Here is a 27,982-nt window from a genome sequence, read left to right as displayed (position 1 = left end):
CCCAGCACTTTGGGGGGCCGAGGTAGGTGGATCACCTAAGGTCAGGAGTTCAAGACCAGCCTGGCCAAAATGGTGAAACTTCATCTCTACTAAAAATACAAAAATTAGCCTGGCATGGTGGCGTGCGCCTGTAATCCCAGCTACTCAGGAGGCTGAGCCAGAATTGCTTGAACCTGGGAGGTGGAGGTTGCAGTGAGCCAAGATCATGCCGCTGCACTCCAGCCTGGGTGACAGAGAGAGACTTTGTCTCAAAACAAAAAACAAAACAAAACAAAAAACAGTGAGGCAGATCTGTTGTGATGATGACTCCAAAACACCCTCCCTGCCTCTGCAGAGGGACTGCAGAAAGGGTTATTCCCATTTTATAGATACAGTAGCTGAGACTCAGAAGTGAGGTATTGGATCCAGGTCACACAGCAAGCAGGTGAAAACCCAGATCACCTGCCTAGCTCTGAAGAAAATGGTATTTAGGCTTCACCCAGCACTTCCTATCCCACCCCCTCCCTGGGAAGGGCTGTTTAAATTTTCAGGGAAGTCACCAGCTTCCTGCAGCCTCTAGAGTGTTGGTGGGGGTGGGGCACTGAGGAGAAGCCAGCTTTGTTCTCTGTGTTCTCCAGCAGTTGTTCATCTGGAGGGAGTGGGTCCTGGGTGGACCCTTGAGCAGGGCTACTTGGGGAGATGTGGTTTGGCGACCCCTATGACTTCTGGCGCCCCTATTCTGGGTAATTTTCCACCGCAGCCACTTCTGGGAGAGGAACAAAGGGAGCTGGATGTCCAGGCTGAGCCCCAGGGACTTGGGCTCTGTGGCTTCTCTCCCCCACACACCCCTTCTAAAATGCATCATGAATGTTACTCCTGCTTAGGGCGTGGCCAGATAGGCTATATCTGGAGTTTGAGCAAGGCAGTCTGCAGGATGGCTTGACTTATGAAGGTCTGGGGTCGGGAAGGCCTGAGGCCCAGGCCCCTGATGAGTTTCCTGGACTGCCCTCCACCAAGGGTGCTTCTCTCTGCTTGCATACCTCTGGGGACAGGGAGCTCACTGCCTTATCACATTCAGATACCTGAATGTTAATTCTGGTTTATTTCAACCCACCTCATTGGGACCCCTTCCCTCCTTCCTGCCCCACCTGGCTCTGTCCCTAGGCCACAGAACCAGGTTCGGTTTCCAGCCCTCTTCTCAACAGGGCTGCCTGCTCTGATCTAGTCCCAGCTTGTGATGATCCAGGGCAGCCTGGCTCTGATCTAAAGCACAGCTACCTCTTCCTTGCGGCCCCTATCCTGGCTGCTCCTGGGAATAAGTGCCAAATCTGGGGTCAGACAGCCCTGGGGCCAGTCTTCCTTGGGTACTGGCTTCCTCCTTCAGGAGCTGCACTGGGCCCACTGGTATCCTATCCCTACAGCTGGATCTGGGAGGAAACCAGATGAAGAAATTCCAGCCTCTTTCTTTGGCCACTCCTGTCCTCAAGAGGCCAATATTCTGGTTTCTTTGCAGAGAGGGGGCAGGCTGATCTCACAGGTCATGCTCCCCTCCACATTGTCACTAGCCTCCCAGCCTGCCCGTGAGAAAGCATCATTAGGCCCATGTTACAAATGAGGAAAATTGAGGCAGAGTGATGTAACTGGCCCAGCAGTTACATCAGGCCTGCTCACAACACAGCAGGCCTGGGACCCCTATAACTTGGATCCTGGTCTCTCTTGTTCTAAAGAGTCAAATCTAGGAAATGAGGAAATGAAGTTTGGGATGGGCCCAGGCCTGGGGCTTCCACTCGGCTTCCTTGCTTGGTGCTGGAGAAACAGAGGCCCAGAGAGGGGGCTCGGCTTGCCCGCGTTCCCACAGCAGCCGGCCAGAGGCCGCTGCCATTGTGCGCGAGGCTGGATAAAATGAATGACTGGAGGGCGCTCTGGAGGAGGGGCCGGCTGAGGGGAGATTTGTGGCGCAGACCGGGGATCAGGGGCCCCCCGCTCTCTCAAGGTGGGGCGGGGCCGTCTATCGGGGAGGGCGGGTCCTCCCCGAAAGGCCCCGCCTCCGCCTCGACCGCCCAGCGGAGCTGCGGCCGGGGGAACCCAGTTTCCGAGGAACTTTTCGCCGGCGCCGGGCCGCCTCCGAGGCCAGGGCAGGACACGAACGCGCGGAGCGGCGGCGGCGACTGAGAGCCGGGGCCGCGGCGGCGCTCCCTAGGAAGGGCCGTACGAGGCGGCGGGCCCGGCGGGCCTCCCGGAGGAGGCGGCTGCGCCATGGACGAGCCACCCTTCAGCGAGGCGGCTTTGGAGCAGGCGCTGGGCGAGCCGTGCGATCTGGACGCGGCGCTGCTGACCGACATCGAAGGTGCGTCAGGGCGGGCAGGGCTTGAAGCTGCGCCGGGTGGCGCGAGTAGGGGGCGCGCAGGTGCCTCCCTGGCCTTTGTCTCCCCCACGGGCGCCAGCTCCGTGCTGTGCTCGCGCGGGACTTCCCGGTGTCTCTGAGCTGCGTGCCGTGAGCCTCGGTGTCCCGAGCCTCACCGAGCCTCCCTGGTTCCCGCGCTAGCGTCTCGGGCCGCGCGCTTGTGGGCGAGGTCTCCTGGGCCGGGCCGGGGTCCCTTGGCGGCTTCGGGCCGGGACACGTGCGCCTCTACGCGTCCCAGGCCGGGTGCCGCCCGACCGGTGACTCTCCAGCCCTGTGGTGGCCACGGCTGAAGCTGGGGACCCAGGCGTCGCCGAAGCCCCGCCCCAGCCGTGACGTAATTGCGAGGTTACTCACGGTCATTCCCTCCTGCCCGAGAGTTCAGCTCGGCGTCGGAGCTCTTGCGCAGGCGCACGGGCGCTGCCTCGCGCCCTTCCCCCGCCTCGTGTCGGGTTCTCCCGGTCTGCGACGGGCACAGCCTCCGCACTCATTCACTGACATCCACCGAATGCCAGGCCCCGTCTTAGGCACCGAGGGTTTACAGACAGACCTGGGTACCCCCTCTTTTCGGGAACACAAAAATCTCCCGGGAAACCAAACGGGTATTTAGTTGTACCTTGGGTGGAGCGAGGCTGGGGGAGGGCAGGGATGTGGCTACTTTGGGTAGAGCGGTCAGGGACTTCTAAGCTGAGACCTGAGGGTCACCCCCAGGACCAGCAAGGAAAGATGTTTTCCAGGCCACGGCAAGGGAAGGGCAAAGGCCTCGAGGCAGGGCCTAAGTGTGAGGAGTTAGAGGCTTGCAGAGTGAGGTCAGGGAGGAGGAGGACGCGAACCGACTTGGTCGGCCAGGCAAAGGGCGGAGCAGAACAGTGGCACCGGTTTCCATCTTTGGAGCATCACCCTGGCTGTGATGAGAAGGGGTTTGGGGCCAATGGTGGCACCAAGTGCCAATTAGGAGGCCCGTTGCTTCCATTTTGTAGATAGAGCAAACGGAAGCCCCTAGCAAATTGCCTGCATGGTTTCTGAGCAGGAGTTTTAGCAGCACTGGCTAAGTTGCACTTGGTTGATGAGGAAACTGAGGCCAAGGTCGCAGGAACAAGATGCCTAGACTCACAGCCTGAATGGACATGTCCATGGAACCCGTGGCCACCCTGGGGTTGGCAAAAACAGATATATCTATGCCACCACCACTCCTGCCCTACTGCAGCCTTGCAGATGAGCCCAGCTGGTTGCCAGCCCCAGAAGCTTCCCAGCCCTCCCTCCTTCCCCCTGGGGCTGGGCTAGGGGAGGACCCCAGAAAAGAGGCCCTGATTGTGAGGCTTTTCCAAAACAGCCTCCCCTATCCCTGGCATGAGGGGTTGTCCTTCACTGCCCTCTGGAGTGATGTACCCTGAAATCCCAAGCCCTAGGGAGATCTGGGCCTGACTCAACTACCAGTTCCACATCACTGGGCCCAGTGAGTGTAGTCCCAAGAGGCAACGTGACCAAGCCAGGAGGACATGCGCTTTGGGGTCAGAACTTGAACCTGGACACTCCTCACTTCCTTTGTCATCCTGCTCAAGCCCTCTCACCCTCTAAACCTTAGTTTCCACCTCCAGAAAAATGATGCAAACCCTCCCTTCAGGGGCAAGTTGGACAACAGAACCTGTTCTGGGCCACAGGTCTGATACAGACCTTTGTTTGTTTGTTTGTTTGTTTGTTTTTTGCAGTGGCGCAATTTTGGCTCACTGCAAGCTCCTCCTTCTGGGTTCACGCCATTCTCCTGCCTTAGTCTCCCAAGTAGCTGGGACTACAGGCGCCAGCCACCACGCCTGGCTAATTTTTTGTATTTTTAGTAGAGACGGGGTTTCACTGTGCTAGCCAGGATGGTCTCGATTTCCTGACCTTGTGATCCGCCCGCCTCAGCCTCCCAAAGTGCTGGGATTACAGGTGTGAGCCACTGCTCCCAGCCCAGACCTTTCTTACTGACAGAATCTGGTCTGGGCCAGAGGTCTGTTACAGACCTTTCTTACTGACTCATGGATAAAAACATTGTCTCTCCAGACCCAAAGGCCAGGCATGGGCAGCCATGTGGCCCAAGGTCTAGTCTATGAGAGAGTGGGGGCAGTCCCAGCCCCTTGAAGACTGGGGGCAGCCCCTTCTCACTAGGCAGGGCTCAGCTTTACCCACTTCAGTAGCGGATTTTTCAGTTTTTATTCAAACTTCCTGTTTTTCTTCCCAATTACACACATCTTTTTTCATTGTAGAAAAATTAGAAAATGCAAGTGAGCAAAAAGAAGAAAATAAAATCTTTAGACCTGGGGTGGTGGCTCACACCTATAATCCCAGCACTTGGGAGGTCGAAGCAAGAGGATGACTTGTGTCCAGGAGTTTGAGACCAGCCTGGGCAACATGACGAAATCCTGTCTCTACAAAAATAAAAAATTAGCTGGGTGTGGGTGACATGTGCCTGTAGTCTCAGCTACTCTGGAGGCTGAAGTGGGAGGATTGCTTGAGCCTGGACTTAGAGGCTGCAGTGAGCTATAACCATGCCGTTGCACTCAGCCTGGATGACAGAGTGAGATTCTGTCTTAAAAAAAACTTTAAACCTACCACCCAGAGATAAGCCCTGCTAATTATGTGAAAGAGTTTTTCTTCTCTCTCTCTCTCTCTCTCTCTCTGTGTTTATGTGTGTTTGGGGATGGCTGCACACTCTTCATAAACTTTTTTTTTTTTTGAGACAGGGTCTCGCTCTTTTGCCCAGGCTATAGTCCAGTGGCATGATCTCAGCTCACTGCAAACTCTGCCTCTCAGGTTCAAGAGATTCTCCAGCTCCCAAGTAGCTGGGATTACAGTCATGCACCGCCACGCCTGGTTAAATTTTGTATTTTTAGTAGAGATGGCCATGTTGGCCAGGCTGGTCTCGAACTCCTGAGCTCAGGTGATCTGCCCACCTCAGCCTCTCAAAAGTGCTGGGATTACAGGGCATGAGCCACCATGCCCGGCCTTCATCAATTTTTTAAAAACGACTTTATTGAGGTATACTTTATGTGTCACAAAATTTACCCATTTTAAGTATATCATTCAATGACTTTTAGTTAACTTTTTGAGTTGTGTGACAATTACTAGCTGTAGAACATTTTTATCACACAGTGGGATCCCTTATACTTCTTTAGTCAATTCCTGTTCCTGCTGCCAGCCCCGGGCTGCTGTGGATCTGTATGTGTGTGTGTATATATATATATATATATTTTTTTTTTTTTTTGAGACGGAGTCTTGCTCTGTCGCCCAGGCTGGAGTGCAGTGGTGTGATCTTGGCTCACTGCAAGCTCCGCCTCCCAGGTTCAAACAGTTCTGCCTCAGCCTCCCGAGTAGCTGGGATTACAGGCACCTGCCACCACGCCCAGCTAATTTTTTTGTATTTTTAGTAGAGATGGGGTTTCACCATGTTAGCCAGGATGGTCTCGATCTCCTGACCTTGTGATCTGCCCACCTCGGCCTCCCAACGTTCTGGGATTACAGGCGTGAGCCACCGCGCCCGGCTGGATCTGTATTTTTATAAATTAAAATAGGGTCCATTGGTTCACAGCTGATTGGAATCTGCTTGGTTCCATGTCAACAGCCAGACGACAGTAAGGTTCCCTCTTACTACCCACCTGATTCCCTGTCGATGGACACCTAGGTTGTTTTATCTTTATTGCTGCAGTGGACACTAAGGCCGGTTTTTTTCTTTTTTTTTTTTTGAGACAGAGTCTTGCTCTGTCACCCAGGCTGGAGTGCAGTGGCGTGATCTCGGCTCACTGCAAACTCCGCCTCCCGGGTTCACGCCATTCTCCTGCCTCAGCCTCCCGAGTAGCTTGGGACTATAGGTGCGTGCCACCATGCCTGGCTAATTTTTTGTATTTTTAGTAGAGACGGGGTTTCACCGTGTTAGCCAGGATGGTCTCGATCTCCTGACCTCATGATCTGCCCGCCTCGGCCTCCCAAAGTGCTGGGATTACAGGCGTGAGCCACTGTGCCTGGCCACTGAGGCCAGTCTTTGCCCGGATCCTCACTGTGTTCCTAGGATGAGGTTCTGGGAGGGGAATTGCTGGTCAGAGGTCAAGCCTGCTTTTGAAGCTTCTTCTACCAGGAGTGGAGCTGAGCAGGTTTCATAAGGTCTGAAGATTTGGGGGTGGAAATGCCAGGTCCCTTGAGAGACATGAGGGATAAGAGGGGGCCAGGCTGGCCTTGAGTGCCAGATTGCAGAGCTGGGCTAGATGTGAGGACAGTCGGGGGTCAGAGCAGGGGCACACTGAGCTTCAGTTCCCTCTGGCTGCTTGGATGGAGGATTGTAATGTGAACAGAAAACACTAATTGAGTACTTACTGTGTTCCAGACAGTGTGTTGATAATCCCACTTAATCCCCTGACAACCCCAAGTAGGTAGACATATGATGAAGATGACGGCCTTGAGGACCAGAGAGGTTAAGTGATTTGCCTGAGATCACACAGCCAGATGATGGCAGAGCCAGAATTCAAACCCAGGCTGTGGGCTCCAGAGCCTAGCTCTTAAGCTCTTAAGCACTGGGCTCCTAAGAATGGGGATGAGGGGTTGAGGGAGGCTCCTCCACAGGGGCTACTCTGGGGGCCCGGAAGTGGGTCACAGAGGGGTCAGAGGCTATGTGGCTACCTCCCCATCCCAGTCCAGAGCAGTGTTTGAGTCATTAGACTGGGAACCAGCCCTGGTGAGCCAGCCAAGGGCCTTGGGCCCCATCCGGTCCTGCTGCCTGCCACAGCCAAACTCTTGTCATGTGAATGGATTTGGGGATGGAGCTGCCTCCATGAGTCCTTGCATCTGTGGGTGAAGGCACTGCCCTGGCTATAGTGTCCCTGGGTTTGAGTCTTGCGTCTGCACCAAGACCTCAGGTGAGCCTGTCTCCTTCTGGGCCTCAGAGTACCTTGCGGCTGTTGGGGGAGGATGGATCAGGAGATGGCCCTGTACCTGTGTTGGGGATTATTGTTAAGCCCGTGGCAGTCTTCACCTCCCTGCTGAGGATTAATTTATCCGATTTTGCACAAGCTTATGAGTGCAGAAGAGGCAGACGGAAACAGAGTTCTGGCCAAGAGCCTGGAACAGGGCCTCGGGGTCTCTTTCCTCTGCCTGGACCCCGTCATGTCTGCTCTTTGTCTGTTGGACCCCAGATGTCTGCCAAGCCCCGTCAGAGGCTGCTTCCCAGAAAGCCCTTCTGGGTGTCACCTTGCCCTGAGCAGTGCGTTCTCAGAGTTCTCCCGCCCTGATGTCCCTCCCAGCATGCCCAGCCCAGCCACAACAGGGCCTTGCTTCTAGTCATGTGTCTGGCTGTTTGCTGGGTCCAGGCCAGCCCTGGTAGGGCACAATGGGGGCCCGCTCTGCCGCCCCATACCTCTCCCCAGGATATCTCATGCCCCAGTTCTCTCCCTAGTCCCACCAAGCACTGGCACTCCTTAGAAAACACAGCTCTAGACTAGTTACTGCCCCAGCTTACAGCACAGAACTCCCCTGGTCTCCAACCATTCATGGCTCCCTAGTGCTCCAAGATAAAGTTCCCTTGTCTCGGCCGGGCGCGGTGGCTCATGCCTGTAATCCCAGCACTTTTGGGAGGCCGAGGCGGGCGGATCATGAGGTCAGGAGATGGAGACCATCCTGGCTAACATAGTGAAACCCCGTCTCTACCAAAAATACAAAAAATTAGCCGGGCGTGGTGATGGGCGCCTGTAGTCCCAGCTACTCGGGAGGCTGAGGCAGGAGAATGGCGTGAACCCGGGAGGTGGAGCTTGCAGTGAGCTGAGATCGCACCACTGCACTCCAGCCTGGGCAACAGAGCAAGACTCCATCTCAAAAAAAAAAAAAAAAAGAAGTTCCCTTGCCTCAGCGTGGCATTCAAGACATGCAAGGATTGCCAAACATGCCCCTCGTGTGATATTGCCCATTTATCCAGAACCCCCACCTCAGGCAGAGCCTGCTCTAGTATGGTGCCCCTTCTCCCTCATCCCCGTGTTGACAGCCCCTCAGGGGTGGAGCCTGAGGGGGTCTCGCCTATCAGACATGTTCCCCTTCCCATGCCCTTTTCTGCCTCTGCATCCAGCCTATCTAACCCCAGGGCAGCAGAAAGTCCTCCCAGTGCGACCACGCATTGCTGTTGCTCCTAGGGAAAGTATCTTGCCCTCTCTGAACTGTGGGGGCCTCCCTTGAAAAGCGGGAGATGGAGGCTGTATGATTTGCTGCCTTTGAGCCCCCAGGGGTTCAGCCCTAATGCATCTGAAGGGACAGGGTTTGGGGGATGGAGAGGAGGGTGCTGGGAGTGGGTCCAAGGAGGCAGTGGGCAGGTGGCTGGGAGTTACCTTCTGCCCAACATTCACCTAGCTGGACACAAACATCCTGAGTGACCCGGTCAGCTCCGGGCAGGAGTCACTGCCAGCAGAGGCCTGGGATCTGGACTTTGCCTGCTGACAGGTGGAGCCCAGGCCGGCCAGAGGAAGTGCCTCTGACCTTGTCTCCTAGCAGCCACGGGCCATGTGGACATGCCTTTTGACCCTGGGCACTGACAGTGTGTGACAGCCTGCACCATGTGCTCCACAGGGGCGGCTGTGTGTGTCGGGGGTGAGGTGGGGAAAGCCTTAACTGGCTCAGGGGTGAGAGGTCAGGGAGCCATTGAGACTGGCTCCAGGTGTGGGTCCCCTGCTGGGTTGGGGCTTGTGGGAGGTGGGACGGGGCTGGGGGTCCATCCCCCTAGGGGGAATTTGTGGCCTACCCCGAACCCTGTTTGAGCTCCTTTCCTAACTGACTCCCCGTCCCTGCACCTGTATCCCAGCAGGCCTTGCCTCTGCATGCTGCCCCTGCCAGGCTCTGGGGTCCCTGTGCTCCCTGCAGCTAGAAGGCTGGGATCAGGGGTCTTAACAAGCAGCCCTACTGTATGACCTTGGACAAGTCCAAGAACCTTCAGGTTCTTAACAATGTAAAGGGAACAGTACTAAAGCAGCTTCTTGGAATTGTGGGGATCTGATGAGTGAAGGCTTAAGCAGTGCATGGCACATAGTAGGCCCTGAACCAATGCCAGTTAGTGTTATTATTATCACCATTTAGCCAGATGCAGTGGCTCACGCCTATAATCTTATTGACTTTAGAGGCTGAGGTTGGAGGATTGCTTGAGACCAGGAGTTCAAGACCAGCCTGGGCAACATAGCAAGGCCCTGTTTGTTTTAGAGAAAACAAACAAATCACCATTTAGAGCACCTAACCAGTACCTGGCACCCGATAGGTTTAGCTCAACAAATGTTAGCAGCAATTACCCAAGGAGCCTGTGCTGGAAGTTTCTAGGATGTACCAGGCTATGGTTCCAAGTTCTGAGCATCTACCATGTGGTGGTCTGGAGTTGGTGAGAGACAGGACGGGGCTGACTAGGCCAGTGGGGAGCGCCCCCCGCCATGGGGAACAAGCACCCTATCCTTGGCTTCCATGGAAGATAATTGATGCTGGGCACAGTGGCTCACGCCTGTAATCCCAGCACTTTGGGAGGCTGAGGCAGGGGGATCGCTTGAGTCTGGGAGTTCAAGACCAGCCTGGGCAACATTGTGAGACCCAAACTAAAAAAATTAGCTTGGCATGGTGGAGCGTGTTTGTCGTCCCAGCTACTCAGCAGGCTGAGGCTAAAGCTGGAGGATTGCTTGAGCCCAGGAGGTTGAGGCTGCAGTGAGCCATGATCATACCACTACACTCCAGCCTGGGCAACATAGTGAGGCCCCATCTCAAAACAAACAAACAAAAAGAACCTGCTGAGGAAGCAGTGTTTCTGGCTGGGGGAGGACGGGCAGAGTGGCCATCTGGCCACAGATGGCGGTTTCTGTGCAAAACACATCAAGGCAGCCTTGGAAATGTGAGTGAAAGCACCTTCAAAGTTCTGGTCACAGCCTTGGGAATAAGCAAAGCCACCAAAAGTACATAAAAGACAATGACCATCACCCAGTGCCGGTGATGCTAGAAGGAAAGGGAATACGTTGTAGGGAAGGTTGTAAAGGGCTTTATCTTTTCCAGACTGGAGCCTGGCAGCTCGAAAACATCTTGCTGCCTTCATATGAGCTTTAAAACAAGCTGCAGAGAAACAACTCAAGAAGGAGAAATATATATATATGTGTGTGTGTGTGTGTATGTGTGAGTGTGTGTGTGTGTATACATATATATATATATATATATATATTTTTTTTTTTTTTTTAAGATGGAGTCTCGTTCTGTCACCAGGCTGGAGTGCAGTGGTACGATCTTGGCTCACTGCAACCTCCGCCTCCTGGGTTCAAATGATTCTCCTGCGTCAGCCTCCCAAGCAGCTGGGACTATAGGCACATACCACCACGCCCAGCTAATTTTTGTATTTTTAGTAGAGGCTGGATTTCACCATGTTAGCCAGGATGGTTTCGATCTCCTGACCTCGTGATCTGCCTGCCTCAGCCTCCCAAAGTGTTGGGATTATAGGCGTGAGCCAGTTTGTTTTTAGAGACGGGGTCTTGCTCTGTCACCCAGGCTGGAATACCATGGCACAATCACAGCTCGCTGCAATGTTGAACTCCCGGGTTCAAGGGATCCTCCCACCTCAGCCTTCCAGAGTAATGGAGACTACAGGCTCATGCCACCATGCCCAGCTATTTTTAAAACTTTTTGTAGAGATGGGGCCTTGCTACATTGCCCAGGCTGGTCTCGAACTCCTGGGCTCAAGTGATCTGCCTGCCTTTGCCTCCCAAAGTGCTGTTATTACAGGTGTGAGCCCCTGCGCCTAACCTTAGCACTGCCATTTTGACTGAAAACAGGTGCCCAGCAGCAGGGGCTACTCCCAGAATTGCCACTGCATCAGGCCCGTGGGTTGTTTTCAGCTGCCAGTGATAAGTATGTGCCCCGGGCCACCTCTTGGACAAGGTGTCTGAATTGGTGCCGACCAGCATCACATGTAATTGCCATCTCGCAGGTGCTGCTGAGGGTAATTCCACACACCTGTAGCTCCGGGAAGAGCCTAGTGGGGAGGAGGAAGCGTGGCTCTGAGGTTTATAGGGTCAGACGGTCAGTATGTTGGGAGCTGGCGTGTGGAGGGGCACAGACAAGGGAAGAATGGGAGGTGGCATCAGAGCAAGTTTTGATGGAGGAATAGGAATTCACCAGGTGGAAAGGGCATTCCTGGTGGAGGGAACAGCCTGGCCTTCAATAGCTTGTGGTGTTCAGAAAGCAGGCAGGGAAAGGGAGGCCCAGGGAGACACCAGTTAGGAGATGGGGGTGGAGGCAGACGAGGGTGGAGGAAGCCATGGCTGGAGTCTGCGCAGCCTCTGACTGGGGTCCCTGCTGTGGTCAGCCCTGTGCTGGGTGAGGCTGGGGTCACAGCTGGTTCAGGCCCTGACAGGAGGGGCCCCCAGCTGAGGCCCAGCCTCTAATTTGGCAGGGCAGGTGGATAGGTCTGGGGGGGTGGTGGTTAGGAAGCCTCCAGGAGGAGGCAGTGCCGGAGCTGAGCCTTAAAGAGCTTCGTGTTGTCCTCTCTGTCCTTGCACTCTGCACACACTCACTGAACTGCGACAAATGAGGATAGCTGGTCAGGGCAGAGGCAGGCCGGAGTTGGGGCTCACTGCTGTCCCCCGCAGGCTGGGGCTGAAGGGCAGGCTCTGGGGCCGCAGAATGGGGTTTGTGTACCAGATTCTTCATATGGCAGCTGTGGGACTTTGGGCACGAGGCCTCCGTCTGAGCCTTAGTTTCCTCAAGAGGACCTGCGCCCAGGTGCACCTGGGGCTCCAGCCATGGGCGCGTCCCATTCCGGGAAGAGCCGGCACACGCTTGTGCCCCCGGGGCAGCCATGAGTGCACAAAGGGCAGCCTGTGCCACTGCTGGATACACGACCAGCTGAGAACACGAGAACCGCCGACTCCAGTTAGGAGGATCAAGGAAGTGCCTGGTGGGAGCAGAACAGCAGGTGGGGTGCAGCCCAGCTCCCTGGAGGGATGGTGGGCACCCATCCTCACCCTGCTGCCTCCATTAGCAGGCCGAGAGGGTGTGCTCTGGAATCCCATGAGCACCTGTGCCGCATCCTCCCCTGTGGCTGACCCTTCTTCACAGTTGGTGCAGCTTTGTGGTCTGCAGTGCAGGGATCAATTTGCAAATCCCTTTCCCACCCATTCCCTGGAGAATTGGGGTCCTTGGCTCAGATGACAGACCAAACTGAGTTGGAATCCCAGCTCCTTGGTGGCCGTCCTGGCCTCCACCCCCTCACTGCCTCTGCTCCTCCTATCCTGCCCACGCCCACTGCAGGGCCTTTGCACACACTGTTTCTTCTGCCCTCCCTTCCGGCCCACTCCCTCATATCATTCAGTCCTCCTTTCAGATGTCACCTCCTAAGATGGGCTGCCCTGACCACCTCATCTATAGTGGCCCCAGTGCCTGGCATGGGATTGGCACACAGTAGATATTGTCAGAGATGGATCTGGGTTCTATGGACAAGGCTGTGGGGGCAGGTGAAGAGCTCCCTCTTCCAGGAGGTTGTTTGGGGTTCAAGGCCTTGTTTGGGTTGTAGGCTTCTGTGCTGGTCAGCGTTGGGCCCTACAAGCGCATGCCATGAGGCCTGCCCAGGATTTCCCTCATGGCCTCACAGAATACATCGGCCAGAGTCATTAAAGGGCGCCCGCATCTGCCTTCAGAGAGAGGTTTGAAGGTAGAACTGGGGAGGGATGCCAGGTGGGGGTTCAGGTTTCCTGTTGGGTCCTGATAGAATCAGGGCAGGAGAGGAAGAAGAAGAGGGAAGAGGAGGAACCCAGGCTTGGGGAGGGGTGGCAGGGCTTCACAAGCCTGGGGAAGGTGAACGAGGGAGCAGGTGGGGCCACCATGGCCCAGAGTCTATGCCTCCTCTTCCTTCCTGTGTTCAGAGTGTGTGTGGGAACCACAAGGGCCTTCTCAGTGTTCGTAGGGAAGCCCGGTTCACCCATGGGTGGGCCGCAATTTGGGTGCCACAGTGAGCCCCTAGAGACCAGCTCTCCCAGCTTCCAGGACAGGGACTAGGGGAGGCAAGAGAGGCTCTTCCTTAAATTGTGCACCCAAGGTGCCTCAGCTGCCTTACTCTAGACTGGCCCCGTTAACTCCCCTTAAAAAAAAAGACTCAGTCGAATGGTAATGGAGCTCCAACGTGAATACTGCAAGTATCAGGCAACCCACTACCTGACTTTCCAGTTCTAAACCATTCTAATTGCTGTAGAGAGAACTAACCTTTGTTGAGACTGTTGAGTGATGGATGTTTTACACACTTGCTTTCCCAGAATTCCCACCTCTGGAGATCGTAGGTGTGGGAGCTCAGAGGGTGGGGAGTGGACTGTCCCCATCACACAGCAAGGGAGGGGCTGAAGGAAGAGCAGGGCCTGGCATGTAGCCCCAGATAGCCCACTTGGGTGTGTCTCTGAGGGAGGCTGCAGGGCTGGCTCTAGAGTTTCCTTTTTCAGTCTTAACCTGGTGACCAGCTTCCACAGAAATTGGCACGGTGGCCCATGCCTGTAATCGCAACACATTGGGAGGCCGAGGTGGGAGGATCACCTGAGGTCAGGAGTTCGAGACCAGCCTGGCCAACATGGTGAAACCCCGTCTCTACTAAAAATACAAAAATTACATTTCATTACAGGTGTGGTGGCGCACACCTGTAATCCCAGCTACTCAGGAGGCTGAGGCAGGAGAGTCACTTGAACCCGGGAGGTGGAGGTTGCAGTGAGCTGAGATCGCGTCACTGCACTCCAGCCTGGGTGACAGAGCCAGACTCTGTCTCAAAAAAAAAAAAAAAAAAGAAATTGGCCAGTAGATCAGCCCCAGGGGAGAGTGAGCCAGGGTTTGGCCAGGCCTTGAGTTTCAGAGGCTGGCCATGGCCAGTGGCACCCAGGCCCTTCCCCCTTCCTCGGGGCATCTTAGCTTAGTCTGTGCCCTCTGCCCAAGGGCCAGCCCTCTGTTCCCAGGTCACACCCCCTCCTCTTGGAAGGCCCCCCCCTGCCCCACCCCCATCAGAGTCTTTAATGACTCTGCTGCCCCCGGGGCTCAGACAGCAACCGCCCTCTCCCATCGCGCTTCCTCAGTGGGATGGGAGGGGGTTAGAGCAGGAAGATGAGACAAATAAAGACACAATAAGAGGCAGGAATATGTGGTAAAGCCAAGATGGGTAAGGGGAGGGGACAGGCTTGACTGTTCGCAGTGGCCCTGGCCCTGCTGTCTCAGGCTAGTATCTGCTTGTTGGTCTCACCACATTCTAGGCTCAGAAACTGGGGAGCAAAGTAATGAAAGAACCAGGCTGGGAGGCCATGGGGAACTCATGCCTGGAGTTCAGCTCTCAGTGTGCTTTTGGGTCAAGGACGCTTCCCTGTCTTAAGTCACTCATGTCAGAGCCTTTGCCAAGAGCAGTGCTGTGTTTTGTTTTGGGGGTGAGGGAACACCCGCGGGCTGAGGGGAGGGTTGGGCCATGCTAGAGAGGCCGTCTGTTGTCCTTGAACCTCCCAAAGCTGGGAAATAAGGGCCTGGGCTGGACGGCGGTGGCGAGGACAGGTTGCGAGAGAGACATGGCTGGGTTTTCTTGCTTAGGGTCCTGAAAAGAGAGCAAGGTTGAGGCTGCAGGGACCCCAGCCCCCAATGGACTGCTGAGTCGCTGGGTCTGCCCAGGGTTCAGGCACCCTCCCAGGTTGCAGCCAACTGGGGTGGGGACCAGGCAGAGGCACTGGCCTGCAGTTTGGGGCAGAGGCAGGCTTTGCTGGTGGTCTACTTGGCTGCAAAATCATCTGGCCAGGCTCTGATCACGTGTGTGTGTGTGTGTGTGTGTGTGTGTGTGTGTGTGTGTGTGTAACTTTTACCTTTGACAAAAGAGGGAAGACAGGCCCAGGCACCTCCTCAAAAGAACCCTAGAGCCTGTCACCCCTTCCTTACCCATCTTCTGTCCTAGGGACTGCAGACCTTCCTGGCTTCCCAGGGCCCTACAATGAATAGTGGGTCGGGATTCACTTGGTGACTGCTGGGTTGTGAGGCCTTGAGGGGGAGGGGCAGACTTCACCCATCCGGCAGAGGGACATCGGTGCTGGCAGTCAGGAAACCCTTATTTCCAGGCCTCAGTTTCCCGGAAGTGACCTGTTTTCAGGAGTGGCCTCATCCCAGACCATCAGCCCCGCTGTGGTGAGGGGTGGCCCCTTCCTGGGGCTGCCCTAGAAGGGGGAGGTCTCTGCACCCACCGCAGCTACCACTCGGCAGCCCTTGGCCTTAATTAAACGCTTCTTGCGTACTAAGTGCTGCACCCATATTATCTCCCTTCTACCATTCGACGCCACGGAGATAATGACTGTCCTGTTTTCTGGAGGAGTAAACGGAGGGTTGGAGCGGTTAAGGCTCGCTCAGGGTGCCAGCGAACCAGTGATTTCGAACACAGAGTTCTGGTGTGTTGGGCCAGGACTTCTCTGCTTTGACCCTTTAACGAAGGGGGCGGGAGCTGAGGGCCAGTGACCGCCAGTAACCCCGGCAGACGCTGGCACCGAGCGGGTTAAAGGCGGACGTCCGCTAGTAACCCCAACCCCATTCAGCGCCGCGGGGTGAAACTCGAGCCCCCGCCGCCGTGGGGAGGTGGGGCGGGGGCCGGGGCCGGGCCCTAGCGAGGCGGCAGCGCGGCCGCTGATTGGCCGCACGCGCTCACCCCATGCCCGGCCCGCAGCCCCGAAGGGCGGGGCGGGGCGGGACCTGCAGGCGGGGCGGGGCTGGGGCAGGGCGGGGCTGGGGGCGGGGCGGGGCGGGGCGGGCGCACCGCAGCGCTCAACGGCTTCAAAAATCCGCCGCGCCTTGACAGGTGAAGTCGGCGCGGGGAGGGGTAGGGCCAACCGCCTGGACGCCCCAAGGGCAGGCGCAGATCACGGAGCCATGGATTGCACTTTCGAAGGTATTTTTGGAGGCCTCCCCACCAGCCCTTTATACAATGCCTCCGTCTCCTGCAGGTTCTCCTGGGGTGGGCGGGCATGCGGGCTACGCAACTTGAGCAGGAAAGAGCCCCTTCCCGAGGGAGAAGGTGTGACAGTTACCAGCTCGCTGGGGAAGTGGAGGGCTACCTCCAACCAAATTAGTGCCCCCTGCAACTCAAGGGGGAAGGGTTTGCTTAGAGACCCAAAAGCAGCATCCCGACCTAAGAGGGTTTGGAGGGAGAGGGTGGTCTTCTCTACATTCTCTGCACCCGCTTTGGGACAGGACCAGGAGGAAGCAGGGAGGAGGGCCCGTTGTCCCTCTGCCACAGCGTCTGCCCTATTCGGCACCCCTGCCTATTGTGGGCATCTTAGACTTTTCAGGAAGACAGTGGGAGTCCTAGATTGTCAAAATTGTCAGTTTTTCTTTCAGGCCTCAGTTACCCCCATCTATCGAAGAGGCTCACACGGACTGGGGTAAAGGGATGGGAAACCCTGCAGTTGAAAGTCCATTATGACTTGATGACTTGTGACCTGGGGGGTCCACAAACCAGGAGAGTTTCTACTTGAGAAGCCAGGAAGACTGGGGCTGCCACCCCATCCTGTTCTGCCAACTGCTCTAGGAAATTCCCCTCCTGCAGTAGCTTCCCTGCCTGGGTACCTGTCAGTAGGCAATGCTGCCAAGCAAAGCCTCGGGCAGCCGTACCAAAAGGGGTTTAGTCTTTTCTGTTGTACAGATGAGGAAACTGGGGCCAGTGAGAGGAGGCTGTTGGTCCAGGCTCCACTTCAAGCTGGTGGTGGGCAGGGCTGGGAGCTCAGGCTGGGGATCCTGAGAGCACTGGAGGCCCCCATGGGTCCTGTAGAGCATTCTGACCCAGTGGGTGTCACCACGAGTGGGTTAGAGGGCCCTGGGCTGAGCCAGATAGGCTGCCAGTCACCAGCTGGGGGAGAAGGCCCTTGGCCAGGTGGGGCTGAGGTGGGAGTGTGTCCCAGTCTGTATGAGGAGGAAGGAGTCAGGACAGACAGCACTTGCTTTTACAGAGATGAAATCAAAGCCCTGAGTGGCCAGGCCTGGGTCTTGAGGCTACTTGGCTGCAGGCAAAGCCTGGACTTGAGCCCAGAACTCTACACAGAGACACACTGGTTGGCCATGTGGCCAGCAGCTGGCTTGGCCCTAAGCCTTGGTCTGTTCCACTGAGTAATGGGTTGGTGATGGCAGCCTGGCTCTTGGCTTCTTGGTGGGGCAAGAAAAGGCAGAGAGACAATAGATTTGGGATTTTGTAGACCTGGGTTTGAACCCCACTGCATGCTCTTGGGCTGCTTGTGGTCCTCCCTGAACCTCAGTGTCTTTTCTTGTCTCCAAGATGAGGTGAGCTAATCTTTTGAGGTAGTCTAGGGTAGTGGCCAGTGGTTGGGGCATTGGAGTCAAAATAGGGTCTGGACTCAGTTGAGTCTCTGACTCTATAAGAACCTAGGCCAGTAAGTCACCTCTCTACAGCTCAGTTTCTTCACGTGTAGAATGGGGCCAATGATCACATCACCCTCTCAGCTGTGGGTGAGGATTAGGGGTCTAGCCTGGCCCCATCAATGTGGGTAGCCCCACAGCGGGCCTGGCTTTTGGACCAGACCCACCCTTCTGACATGGGCCCCCACCCTTAGAGTCCTTCTAGTGTGGATGAGGACCCTGCTCTGATCTGGGGTCCTCTTGGGGGACTTCCCTGTCTGCCATTCTCTTTGGGGATCCTGCGCTGCCCTAGGAAGAGTGGGCCCAGGCTGCACAGTTGGTCCTTGGTCACAGAGGATCCCACCACTTCTTCAGGGCCTCAAGGCAATCCTGCCTCTCTCTGCACCCCTCTTCCCCCTGTAAACTGAGGGGAGGGGAAAATCACCCACTCCTCAGCAGTTTCTAAGTTGCTTTGTCAAATTCAGTGCCCAGAGGATCCTGCTGGGGGGGCGTTTTAGGATGAGACCAGGAGTGGCCAATGGTGGGGTGTGGGGCCCATCGCTCCTATACGAAGACCCCCTCTGCCCTAGACTGCTCCTCCCTCCCCATCCCCATCTCCATCCCAAAGACTGGAGCTGCTGGATCTGTGGATGGAGGTGTGCCCCCTGTTTCACACATTGAGAAACAGGCCCCAAGTGGAGCCAGGGAAGGCTGCACCTGGGCCTCTGGATTCCTTTTGTTCTGTGTGGGGTTGGGGGTGATGGACTGTGGAGAGGGCAGGAGAGCTGTCTGGAAGGGTTGGTCACCTCATGGGCAAATGCTTGGAAGCTGGTCTGAGTCCACGGTGCAGTGTGTATGTGTGTGTGTGTGTGTGTGTGTCTGTGTGTGTGTGTCTGTGTGTCTGTGTGTGTATGTGTGTGGACTCAGAGGTGGATGTCTTGTAGAATGCATGCCCCATGAAGACAGGAGTAAAAGTTTACCACCATCCACATCAAGATACAGGACATTCCCAGCTCCCCAGAAAGTTGCTTAGTTCTAGGCAGGGATTTTTCTTATTCACAGCCAGGAACAGTGCCTGGCATAGTGTGGGCACTCAGCACATGCTCATTGAATGAGTGAATGAATGTGAGCCTGCTGTTTGCTGTGGACTAAGGATGTTTCTAGATGTTTGGGCAAATACCGGATGGTGGGAAGAGCTCAGGCTCTGAAGTCTGCAGTCTTGGGCCCGACCCTGGGCTCAGCCCCAGCCTAGCTGTGGGGCAAGATTGTGAGCCTTGTGGTGCCCACCTTGTCCAGGTATTGTGATGCACTCGCAGCAGCAGGCATTGCTTTAGACAGCACAGGTGCTTGCAAAATGGCTGTATGTGCGGGAACACCAGCTCCTGTGGGTGGCTTTCTGTCCTGGTGGCATTGCCCACACATACAGCTGTGTGCCAACAAGGGTTGTGCAAATAAGGTTGTGTTTGGATGTGTGTGATGCCCTGTTTGGGGGTCAGTCTCTGCCTCACTCATGCATCCTCTTCTCCTTTTCACAGACATGCTTCAGCTTATCAACAACCAAGACAGTGACTTCCCTGGCCTGTTTGACCCACCCTATGCTGGGAGTGGGGCAGGGGGCACAGACCCTGCCAGCCCCGATACCAGCTCCCCAGGCAGCTTGTCTCCACCTCCTGCCACATTGAGCTCCTCTCTTGAAGCCTTCCTGAGCGGGCCACAGGCAGCGCCCTCACCCCTGTCCCCTCCCCAGCCTGCACCCACTCCATTGAAGATGTACCCGTCCGTGCCCACTTTCTCCCCTGGGCCTGGTATCAAGGAAGAGTCAGTGCCACTGAGCATCCTGCAGACCCCCACCCCACAGCCCCTGCCAGGGGCCCTCCTGCCACAGAGCTTCCCAGCCCCAGCCCCACCGCAGTTCAGCTCCACCCCTGTGTTAGGCTACCCCAGCCCTCCGGGAGGCTTCTCTACAGGTAAGGGGGATGTGTGGCGGGAGGGGACACCCGGGGTGGGGCTTCCAGGAGCACAGGAAGAAGCTTCTGCTGTGATGTGAGTAGAGGTCTGTGCAGGCTTTAGAAACTGGGGCTCCACTCGGCTGCTTGAGATGCCCTGTTACTAGCAGTCCTGGTGTGCTTGTTGCCGGGGTAGGCGCAACCTCGCACTGGAGGCCTGGCTTGAAGCCAGTGCATTTGCATCAGAGCCCAGGCAGGGACTGTCCATAGGAAGCCACATGGGGCAATGACTCATCCAAGGCCAGTCGGTGATAGAGACCTGAAGAGCAGGTTGAAAGTGGGAGAGGGAGGTCTGTGTCTGCAGCCCCATGCTTTATTTCTGCAGGAAGCCCTCCCGGGAGCACTCAGCAGCTGCTGCCTGGCCTGCCACTGGCTTCCCCGCCAGGGGTCCCGCCCATCTCCTTGCACACCCAGGTCCAGAGTGTGGTCCCCCAGCAGCTACTGACAGTCACAGCTGCCCCCACGGCAGCCCCTGTAACGACCACTGTGACCTCGCAGATCCAGCAGGTCCCGGTGAGGGGGTCTGGCCAGGGGTTGGGGAGGGGGCAGCCCCAGCCCAGACACACAGCTTACAGCCAAGCCTCTCCCACCCTCAGGTCCTGCTGCAGCCCCACTTCATCAAGGCAGACTCGCTGCTTCTGACAGCCATGAAGACAGACGGAGCCACTGTGAAGGCGGCAGGTCTCAGTCCCCTGGTCTCCGGCACCACTGTGCAGACAGGGCCTTTGCCGGTGGGTGACGTGGGCAGGGCATAAGGGAGTGGGGTCTGCACACACACACATGCCCACCTGGTAACATGTGCCTGGCCCTGCAGACCCTGGTGAGTGGCGGAACCATCTTGGCAACAGTCCCACTGGTCGTAGATGCGGAGAAGCTGCCTATCAACCGGCTCGCAGCTGGCAGCAAGGCCCCGGCCTCTGCCCAGAGCCGTGGAGAGAAGCGCACAGCCCACAACGCCATTGAGAAGCGCTACCGCTCCTCCATCAATGACAAAATCATTGAGCTCAAGGATCTGGTGGTGGGCACTGAGGCAAAGGTGTGGAGAGGCCTGCAGGGGCACAGACCGGGGTGTCCCTAGGAAGGAACAGATCAGGGGCAACTGGAAGGAAGAGAGGGAGTGAGACTGAGCCTGGACAAGCAGGGAATTGGAATTCAGCCTCCCCAGGCCTGGCCAGCCTCGTTTATTTAGTTAAACTGGTTTGCAGGCCTCTTCAATAAAGGTGGGGCTGTGCTAGGCATTGGGGATGCAGCAATGAACAAGACAGACAAAAATTGTCCCTCAAAGAAGAGCCGACCTTCTGGTGGGGGAGATGGACAGTAGGCAGGATGAATAAGTGCTCGAGACCACCACGTTTGGCTCGTTGCAGAGAAAGCAGGAAGAGGGATGGTGAGGGTCCCCTGGTGGTAGCCAGGGAAGGCCTCCCTGAGACGGCGGCAGGCACAGCAGCAGCTAGCCAGACCCTGCTGTCTGCATCTTACATTCTAACCCTATGCCCGGCCTGGGAGGTGGGTGCTACTAGGCGAGGAACGGTTCAGGTAGAAGGAACAAGTGCAAAGGTCCTGAGGCAGTAATGTTGCAAAGCAGCTCCACACCCCCTTGCTAGGGCTCCCCAACCCCACAACCCCTGACCTGATGGGCCACCTGTGCGCTCCCCCTCCCTCCCACACCGTGCAGCTGAATAAATCTGCTGTCTTGCGCAAGGCCATCGACTACATTCGCTTTCTGCAACACAGCAACCAGAAACTCAAGCAGGAGAACCTAAGTCTGCGCACTGCTGTCCACAAAAGCAGTGAGTCCTGGCTTTATTGAGCTCCAGTCTGGCCTCTTCTCTAGCCCTGCTCCACCTCCCGGCCCCACCCCATCCCTAGCCCCACCCCACCCTTGGTTCTGGCCCACCCTCTGCCCCGCCCACCTCACCCTTGGCTGTAGCCCTGCATTCAGCTCTAGTCCCTTGGTTACCTCTGGTCCTGAAAGAGACCTGGTGCCTCCCTTTGGCCCTAACCCAGCCCCGTCAAAGCGTCCTGGGCTAGCTTTAGGAGCTACAGTAGTCCCTAGGCCTCCAAGGGCCTAAGCTCTGATTTGGGGTCACATATCCAGCCTTTACTCCTGGCTCTGTTCCTTTCGGCCCACAGAATCTCTAAAGGATCTGGTGTCGGCCTGTGGCAGTGGAGGGAACACAGACGTGCTCATGGAGGGCGTGAAGACTGAGGTGGAGGACACACTGACCCCACCCCCCTCGGATGCTGGCTCACCTTTCCAGAGCAGCCCCTTGTCCCTTGGCAGCAGGGGCAGTGGCAGCGGTGGCAGTGGCAGTGACTCAGAGCCTGACAGCCCAGTCTTTGAGGACAGCAAGGTTGGGCCCTGCCACGGTGCCCCCTTCCCCACTCCCAGCCATATCCTCTGAGCCTCATGACAGGGCCAGGAAGACCCTAACAGATCCTACCTCCCATTTCATAGACAGAATAACTGAGGCCTGGAGCCATGTGGGGTCCCACAGTAAGGTGGGCAGAATCCTGACCCCCCCCTTCCCAGCCCCATGCTCTCTGGGGTCCCTCTGATTCTGCCCTTACCACCCTGCCCAACCCCACCAGGCAAAGCCAGAGCAGCGGCCGTCTCTGCACAGCCGGGGCATGCTGGACCGCTCCCGCCTGGCCCTGTGCACGCTCGTCTTCCTCTGCCTGTCCTGCAACCCCTTGGCCTCCTTGCTGGGGGCCCGGGGGCTTCCCAGCCCCTCAGATACCACCAGCATCTACCATAGCCCTGGGCGCAACGTGCTGGGCACCGAGAGCAGAGGTGGGACCGGCCAGCCTGGGCATCTTTGGGAGGGACACTCGGGGTGAGCCCCCAGGCTTGTGAACTTGGGGCTCTGGATTTCCTGGGAGCTGTGTCCCCAGCTTTCCCTCTGTCCATAGATGGCCCTGGCTGGGCCCAGTGGCTGCTGCCCCCAGTGGTCTGGCTGCTCAATGGGCTGCTGGTGCTCGTCTCCTTGGTGCTTCTCTTTGTCTACGGTGAGCCAGTCACACGGCCCCACTCAGGCCCCGCCGTGTACTTCTGGAGGCATCGCAAGCAGGCTGACCTGGACCTGGCCCGGGTAAGGGGCTGGGCCCGGGTAAGGGGCTGGCCCCGGCAGAGTGGGCAGGGCAGGGACCCCAGGCTGGGAAGGTGCTGGGTGTCAACCCTTGTTCCTGCTCCCTGTGCACACCATGAATCTGTCCCGTCCTCCCTGTGCCTAGCCACGCATCCGCAGACCCCCACCACCCCTCCAGAGCCTGCTGTGGACGGCTCTTCTGAGCTTTGGGGCAGCTGCTCTGACCTCACTTTTCTCACCTGGAAAACCCTCATCCACAGGGAGACTTTGACCAGGCTGCCCAGCAGCTGTGGCTGGCCCTGCGGGCACTGGGCCGGCCCCTGCCCACCTCCCACCTGGACCTGGCTTGTAGCCTCCTCTGGAACCTCATCCGTCACCTGCTGCAGCGTCTCTGGGTGGGCCGCTGGCTGGCAGGCCGGGCAGGGGGCCTGCAGCAGGACTGTGCTCTGCGAGTGGATGCTCGCGCCAGCGCCCGAGACGCAGCCCTGGTCTACCATAAGCTGCACCAGCTGCACACCATGGGTAGGACTGAGCGTGGGGCGGGCTCTGAGGTGCTCCCTGCTGCCTGTGCTCCACCCACAGCCTCATGCCTGCTTGCCTTCCAGGGAAGCACACAGGTGGGCACCTCACTGCCACCAACCTGGCGCTGAGTGCCCTGAACCTGGCAGAGTGTGCAGGGGATGCCGTGTCTGTGGCGACGCTGGCCGAGATCTATGTGGCGGCTGCATTGAGAGTGAAGACCAGTCTCCCACGGGCCTTGCATTTTCTGACAGTGAGTGGGTTGGGGGGATGGCGGGAGTGGGGAGGGTGGGGGGATTGGGGGTGGGGGGGTGGGGCTGGGGGGTGGTGGGGGGTGGCAGGGGTGTGGGGTGGCGGGGGTGGGGGGGTTGGGGGGCTGAGGGCTTATCCCTGCAGCTCTCTCCAGAGGCTCCCTGGGTAAGAGCTACACGGGATGTGGCAGTGGTTACCAGGGGGGCTCCAGGCCAAGCTGGGACTCGGCCCGGGGTCTGGCCCCAGGCTGTGTCCACTATGACAGCCCAGTTCCCTCCCCTACAGCGCTTCTTCCTGAGCAGTGCCCGCCAGGCCTGCCTGGCACAGAGTGGCTCAGTGCCTCCTGCCATGCAGTGGCTCTGCCACCCCGTGGGCCACCGTTTCTTCGTGGATGGGGACTGGTCCGTGCTCAGTACCCCATGGGAGAGCCTGTACAGCTTGGCCGGGAACCCAGGTGCTCTCTTACCCCTTCCCTGTCCCCTCTCCTGTCCCTCATCCTCATTCCTGTCCTGTCCCTTGTCGCCTGAATCTCTGGCTGTCTCTGGCCACCCCAGTCCTTCTCCCTGCCATGGGTTGTTGCTGTGGGGGCTGCAGGAAGGGAAAGGCCTGGGTGCCTCTTGTTCCCATTGGGGCTTTCAGAAGCACATGCGGGGATTGATGGGCAGGTGGCTAATTGGAGAAGTGACCCCAGGCAGCGCCGCTGTGGAGTAAGGAAGCGGAGCCAACAATGGCACCTTCTCAAGTCGGTTTTCCTTTGGAAGCAGTGTAGGGCAGGCCTCAGTGTTGTCCTGGCCAAGGCTGGTGCTGGTGGTAGTTATGTCCACCCGCTTTCCCCTGTCCTTGGCAGGGGCTGCACCCAGGGGCATGCCGGCACTTCCCAGTGGCCCTAGGTGTGGCCCCAGCCCACCCAGGAAAAAGCACTTAGCTTGGAGAGGAGGGTGGGGCCCTGCTCCCCACCCCACTCACCTCCTCCTCTCCACAGTGGACCCCCTGGCCCAGGTGACTCAGCTATTCCGGGAACATCTCTTAGAGCGAGCACTGAACTGTGTGACCCAGCCCAACCCCAGCCCTGGGTCAGCTGATGGGGACAAGTAAGTGTCGTTGTGCCCTCCTCCAGGCAAGGCCCCTCCGGCGGGATTCTGAGAATAGCTCTGGCCTCAACCCTGTGGAGAGAGCCCAGAGCTGGGCTACCGTGCGTGCCATGCACGCTTCATTCCTCTCTGAGTTTCCTCTCCCCACCAGCCTGTGGGAGGAGACAGTGGCACTTTGCAGAGCCAGGGGCCAGGCTGTACTCTGGAGGGCAGGTGGGGAGCACCCTCCTAGGACCCCTGCCATCTGTTCCGACAGCCAGCTCTCTCCTTCCACAGGGAATTCTCGGATGCCCTCGGGTACCTGCAGCTGCTGAACAGCTGTTCTGATGCTGCGGGGGCTCCTGCCTGCAGCTTCTCCATCAGTTCCAGCATGGCCACCACCACCGGTGAGTCCCCGGCCCCTGTCCTGGCTCCCTTCTCAGCTCCCCCGTGCAGCGTGACTGAGGGTTCAGGGGACCCTCCCTCTTCTGCAGGTGTAGACCCGGTGGCCAAGTGGTGGGCCTCTCTGACAGCTGTGGTGATCCACTGGCTGCGGCGGGATGAGGAGGCGGCTGAGCGGCTGTGCCCGCTGGTGGAGCACCTGCCCCGGGTGCTGCAGGAGTCTGAGTGAGTGCACGGCAGGTTCCTCCTGCCTGGTCCCGGGCTCAGCCTTCCTCATCCCCTGGGCACTGTGCCTCACTCAGCCTTTGTTCTGTGCAGGAGGAGTCACCACCTTTTTTCCTCAGGGAACTCGAGCCAGGGCAGTGGGGGGCACTCAGCCAGGGCTTGTGGACTGGTCTGACTGGCACTCTTCTGCCCTGGTCCCAACAGGAGACCCCTGCCCAGGGCAGCTCTGCACTCCTTCAAGGCTGCCCGGGCCCTGCTGGGCTGTGCCAAGGCAGAGTCTGGTCCAGCCAGCCTGACCATCTGTGAGAAGGCCAGTGGGTACCTGCAGGACAGCCTGGCTACCACACCAGCCAGCAGCTCCATTGACAAGGTGAGGGGTGGGGTCAGGGGCCTGGCAGGGCTAGGGGATTCAGCTTTCCATTCCCTGGTTCCTCTCCCCAGCCCCCAGGGGCTGCAGAAGACCATGGGGTTAGCCCAAGCAGCACAGGATAGGGGGTCCAGCAGACCCTGCTTTTTGGCTAAGGCTTCTGTCCAGAGGAGAGGGGTTGCCCCTATCTGGCCTCAGTTTCCCCATCCCTGGGAGGAGGGGGGTGGATGGTGTGGTAGGATCCCTTTGGAGGCCCTGCATCAGGAGGGCTGGACAGCTGCTCCCGGGCCGGTGGCGGGTGTGGGGGCCGAGAGAGGCGGGCGGCCCCGCGGTGCATTGCTGTTGCATTGCACGTGTGTGAGGCGGGTGCAGTGCCTCGGCAGTGCAGCCCGGAGCCGGCCCCTGGCACCATGGGCCCCCATCCTGCCCCTCCCAGAGCTGGAGCCCTGGTGACCCCTGCCCTGCCTGCCACCCCCAGGCCGTGCAGCTGTTCCTGTGTGACCTGCTTCTTGTGGTGCGCACCAGCCTGTGGCGGCAGCAGCAGCCCCCGGCCCCGGCCCCAGCAGCCCAGGGCACCAGCAGCAGGCCCCAGGCTTCCGCCCTTGAGCTGCGTGGCTTTCAACGGGACCTGAGCAGCCTGAGGCGGCTGGCACAGAGCTTCCGGCCCGCCATGCGGAGGGTGAGTGCCCGATGGCCCTGTCCTCAAGACGGGGAGTCAGGCAGTGGTGGAGATGGAGAGTCCTGAGCCTCCACTCTCCTGGCCCCCAGGTGTTCCTACATGAGGCCACGGCCCGGCTGATGGCGGGGGCCAGCCCCACACGGACACACCAGCTCCTCGACCGCAGTCTGAGGCGGCGGGCAGGCCCCGGTGGCAAAGGAGGTGAGGGGGCAGCTGCTGACCAGGGATGTGCTGTCTGCTCAGCAGGGAAGGGCGCACATGGGATGTGATACCAAGGGAGGCTGTGTGTGTGTCAGACGGGACAGACAGGCCTGGCGCAGTGGCTCACACCTAGCACTTTGGGAGGCTCAGTTGGGAGGATAGCTTGAGCCCAGGAGTTGGAGGCCGCAGTGAGCCTGAGTGACAGGGAGAGTCACTGTCTCAAAAAAAAAAAAGACCAAGCATCTTCTTGATGGTTACCTGATGACAATTCCTTTCACAAGAAATCAGTGGGGGTGAGACTAGGGTGGGGAGAGGGGGACCCGCCAGGCCCCCGCCAGGTACCTGTGTGCCAGGTACAGGCGGCTGGTGCTGTGGCTTGTGTGTGGGCAGGGCTCCCGCGGGGGCGTGGCCAGCTTGAGACCCATCCCTGACACATCCTCGTGTGCGCAGGCGCGGTGGCGGAGCTGGAGCCGCGGCCCACGCGGCGGGAGCACGCGGAGGCCTTGCTGCTGGCCTCCTGCTACCTGCCCCCCGGCTTCCTGTCGGCGCCCGGGCAGCGCGTGGGCATGCTGGCTGAGGCGGCGCGCACACTCGAGAAGCTTGGCGATCGCCGGCTGCTGCACGACTGTCAGCAGATGCTCATGCGCCTGGGCGGTGGGACCACTGTCACTTCCAGCTAGACCCCGTGTCCCCGGCCTCAGCACCCCTGTCTCTAGCCACTTTGGTCCCGTGCAGCTTCTGTCCTGCGTCGAAGCTTTGAAGGCCGAAGGCAGTGCAAGAGACCCTGGCCTCCACAGTTCGACCTGCGGCTGCTGTGTGCCTTCGCGGTGGAAGGCCCGAGGGGCGCGATCTTGACCCTAAGACCGGCGGCCATGATGGTGCTGACCTCTGGTGGCCGATCGGGGCACTGCAGGGGCCGAGCCGTTTTGGGGGGGCCCCCTCCTTGCTCTGCAGGCACCTTAGTGGCTTTTTTCCTCCTGTTTACAGGGAAGAGAGGGGTACATTTCCCTGTGCTGACGGAAGCCAACTTGGCTTTCCCGGACTGCAAGCAGGGCTCTGCCCCAGAGGCCTCTCTCTCCGTCGTGGGAGAGAGACGTGTACATAGTGTAGGTCAGCGTGCTTAGCCTCCTGACCTGAGGCTCCTGTGCTACTTTGCCTTTTGCAAACTTTATTTTCATAGATTGAGAAGTTTTGTACAGAGAATTAAAAATGAAATTATTTATAATCTGGGTTTTGTGTCTTCAGCTGATGGATGTGCTGACTAGTGAGAGTGCTTGGGCCCTCCCCCAGCACCTAGGCAAAGGCTTCCCCTCCCCCTCCGGCCACAAGGTACACAACTTTTAACTTACTTAGCTCTTCCCGATGTTTGTTAGTGGGAGGAGTGGGGAGGGCTGGCTGTATGGCCTCCAGCCTACCTGTTCCCCCTGCT

The 27,982-nt window shown here is 58.1% G+C and overlaps 1 protein-coding gene across 7 annotated transcripts; it reads left to right on the top strand.

Moving 5' to 3' along the window:
* Window positions 1–13: 13 nt before the first annotated feature.
* Window positions 14–27,778, top strand: SREBF1 (sterol regulatory element binding transcription factor 1). 7 transcript variants are annotated; one of them, XM_055102031.2, is made up of 20 exons: window positions 14–2,326; window positions 19,279–19,710; window positions 20,075–20,262; window positions 20,346–20,480; window positions 20,564–20,785; window positions 21,425–21,539; window positions 21,883–22,098; window positions 22,208–22,251; window positions 22,342–22,543; window positions 22,663–22,841; window positions 23,099–23,360; window positions 23,444–23,610; window positions 23,895–24,063; window positions 24,592–24,700; window positions 24,977–25,086; window positions 25,174–25,306; window positions 25,511–25,676; window positions 26,152–26,352; window positions 26,442–26,553; window positions 27,004–27,778. In XM_055102031.2, the coding sequence occupies exons 1-20, from the start codon at window positions 2,236–2,238 to the stop codon at window positions 27,231–27,233; spliced, it is 3,483 nt and encodes a 1,160-aa protein (XP_054958006.1). In that variant the 5' UTR covers window positions 14–2,235; the 3' UTR covers window positions 27,234–27,778. The 7 variants fall into 7 exon arrangements, with proteins under 7 accessions (XP_054958006.1, XP_063454778.1, XP_034798203.1 ...); XM_063598708.1 differs by lacking the exon at window positions 22,208–22,251 and adding an exon at window positions 16,194–16,283 and having other exon boundaries at window positions 20,075–20,256; window positions 21,883–22,103; XM_034942312.3 differs by lacking the exon at window positions 22,208–22,251 and adding an exon at window positions 16,194–16,283 and having other exon boundaries at window positions 21,883–22,103.
* Window positions 27,779–27,982: the final 204 nt, after the last annotated feature.

The sequence above is a fragment of the Pan paniscus genome, chromosome 19 (assembly GCF_029289425.2).
Source record: "Pan paniscus chromosome 19, NHGRI_mPanPan1-v2.0_pri, whole genome shotgun sequence".
Lineage (NCBI taxonomy): Eukaryota > Metazoa > Chordata > Mammalia > Primates > Hominidae > Pan > Pan paniscus.
Note: the sequence above shows the minus strand (reverse complement) of the source record. Positions and strands in the feature narration are given on the sequence as shown.

Excerpts from the sequence above, each read along its gene's own strand:
- SREBF1 (XM_034942312.3), top strand. The coding sequence starts at position 2,236 with ATGGACGAGCCACCCTTCAGCGAGGCGGCTTTGGAGCAGGCGCTGGGC. Across the intron at positions 22,104-22,341 it reads CAGTCTTTGAGGACAGCAAG|GCAAAGCCAGAGCAGCGGCC; the intron begins GTTGGGCCCTGC and ends CAACCCCACCAG. Across the intron at positions 23,361-23,443 it reads GCACCAGCTGCACACCATGG|GGAAGCACACAGGTGGGCAC; the intron begins GTAGGACTGAGC and ends CTTGCCTTCCAG.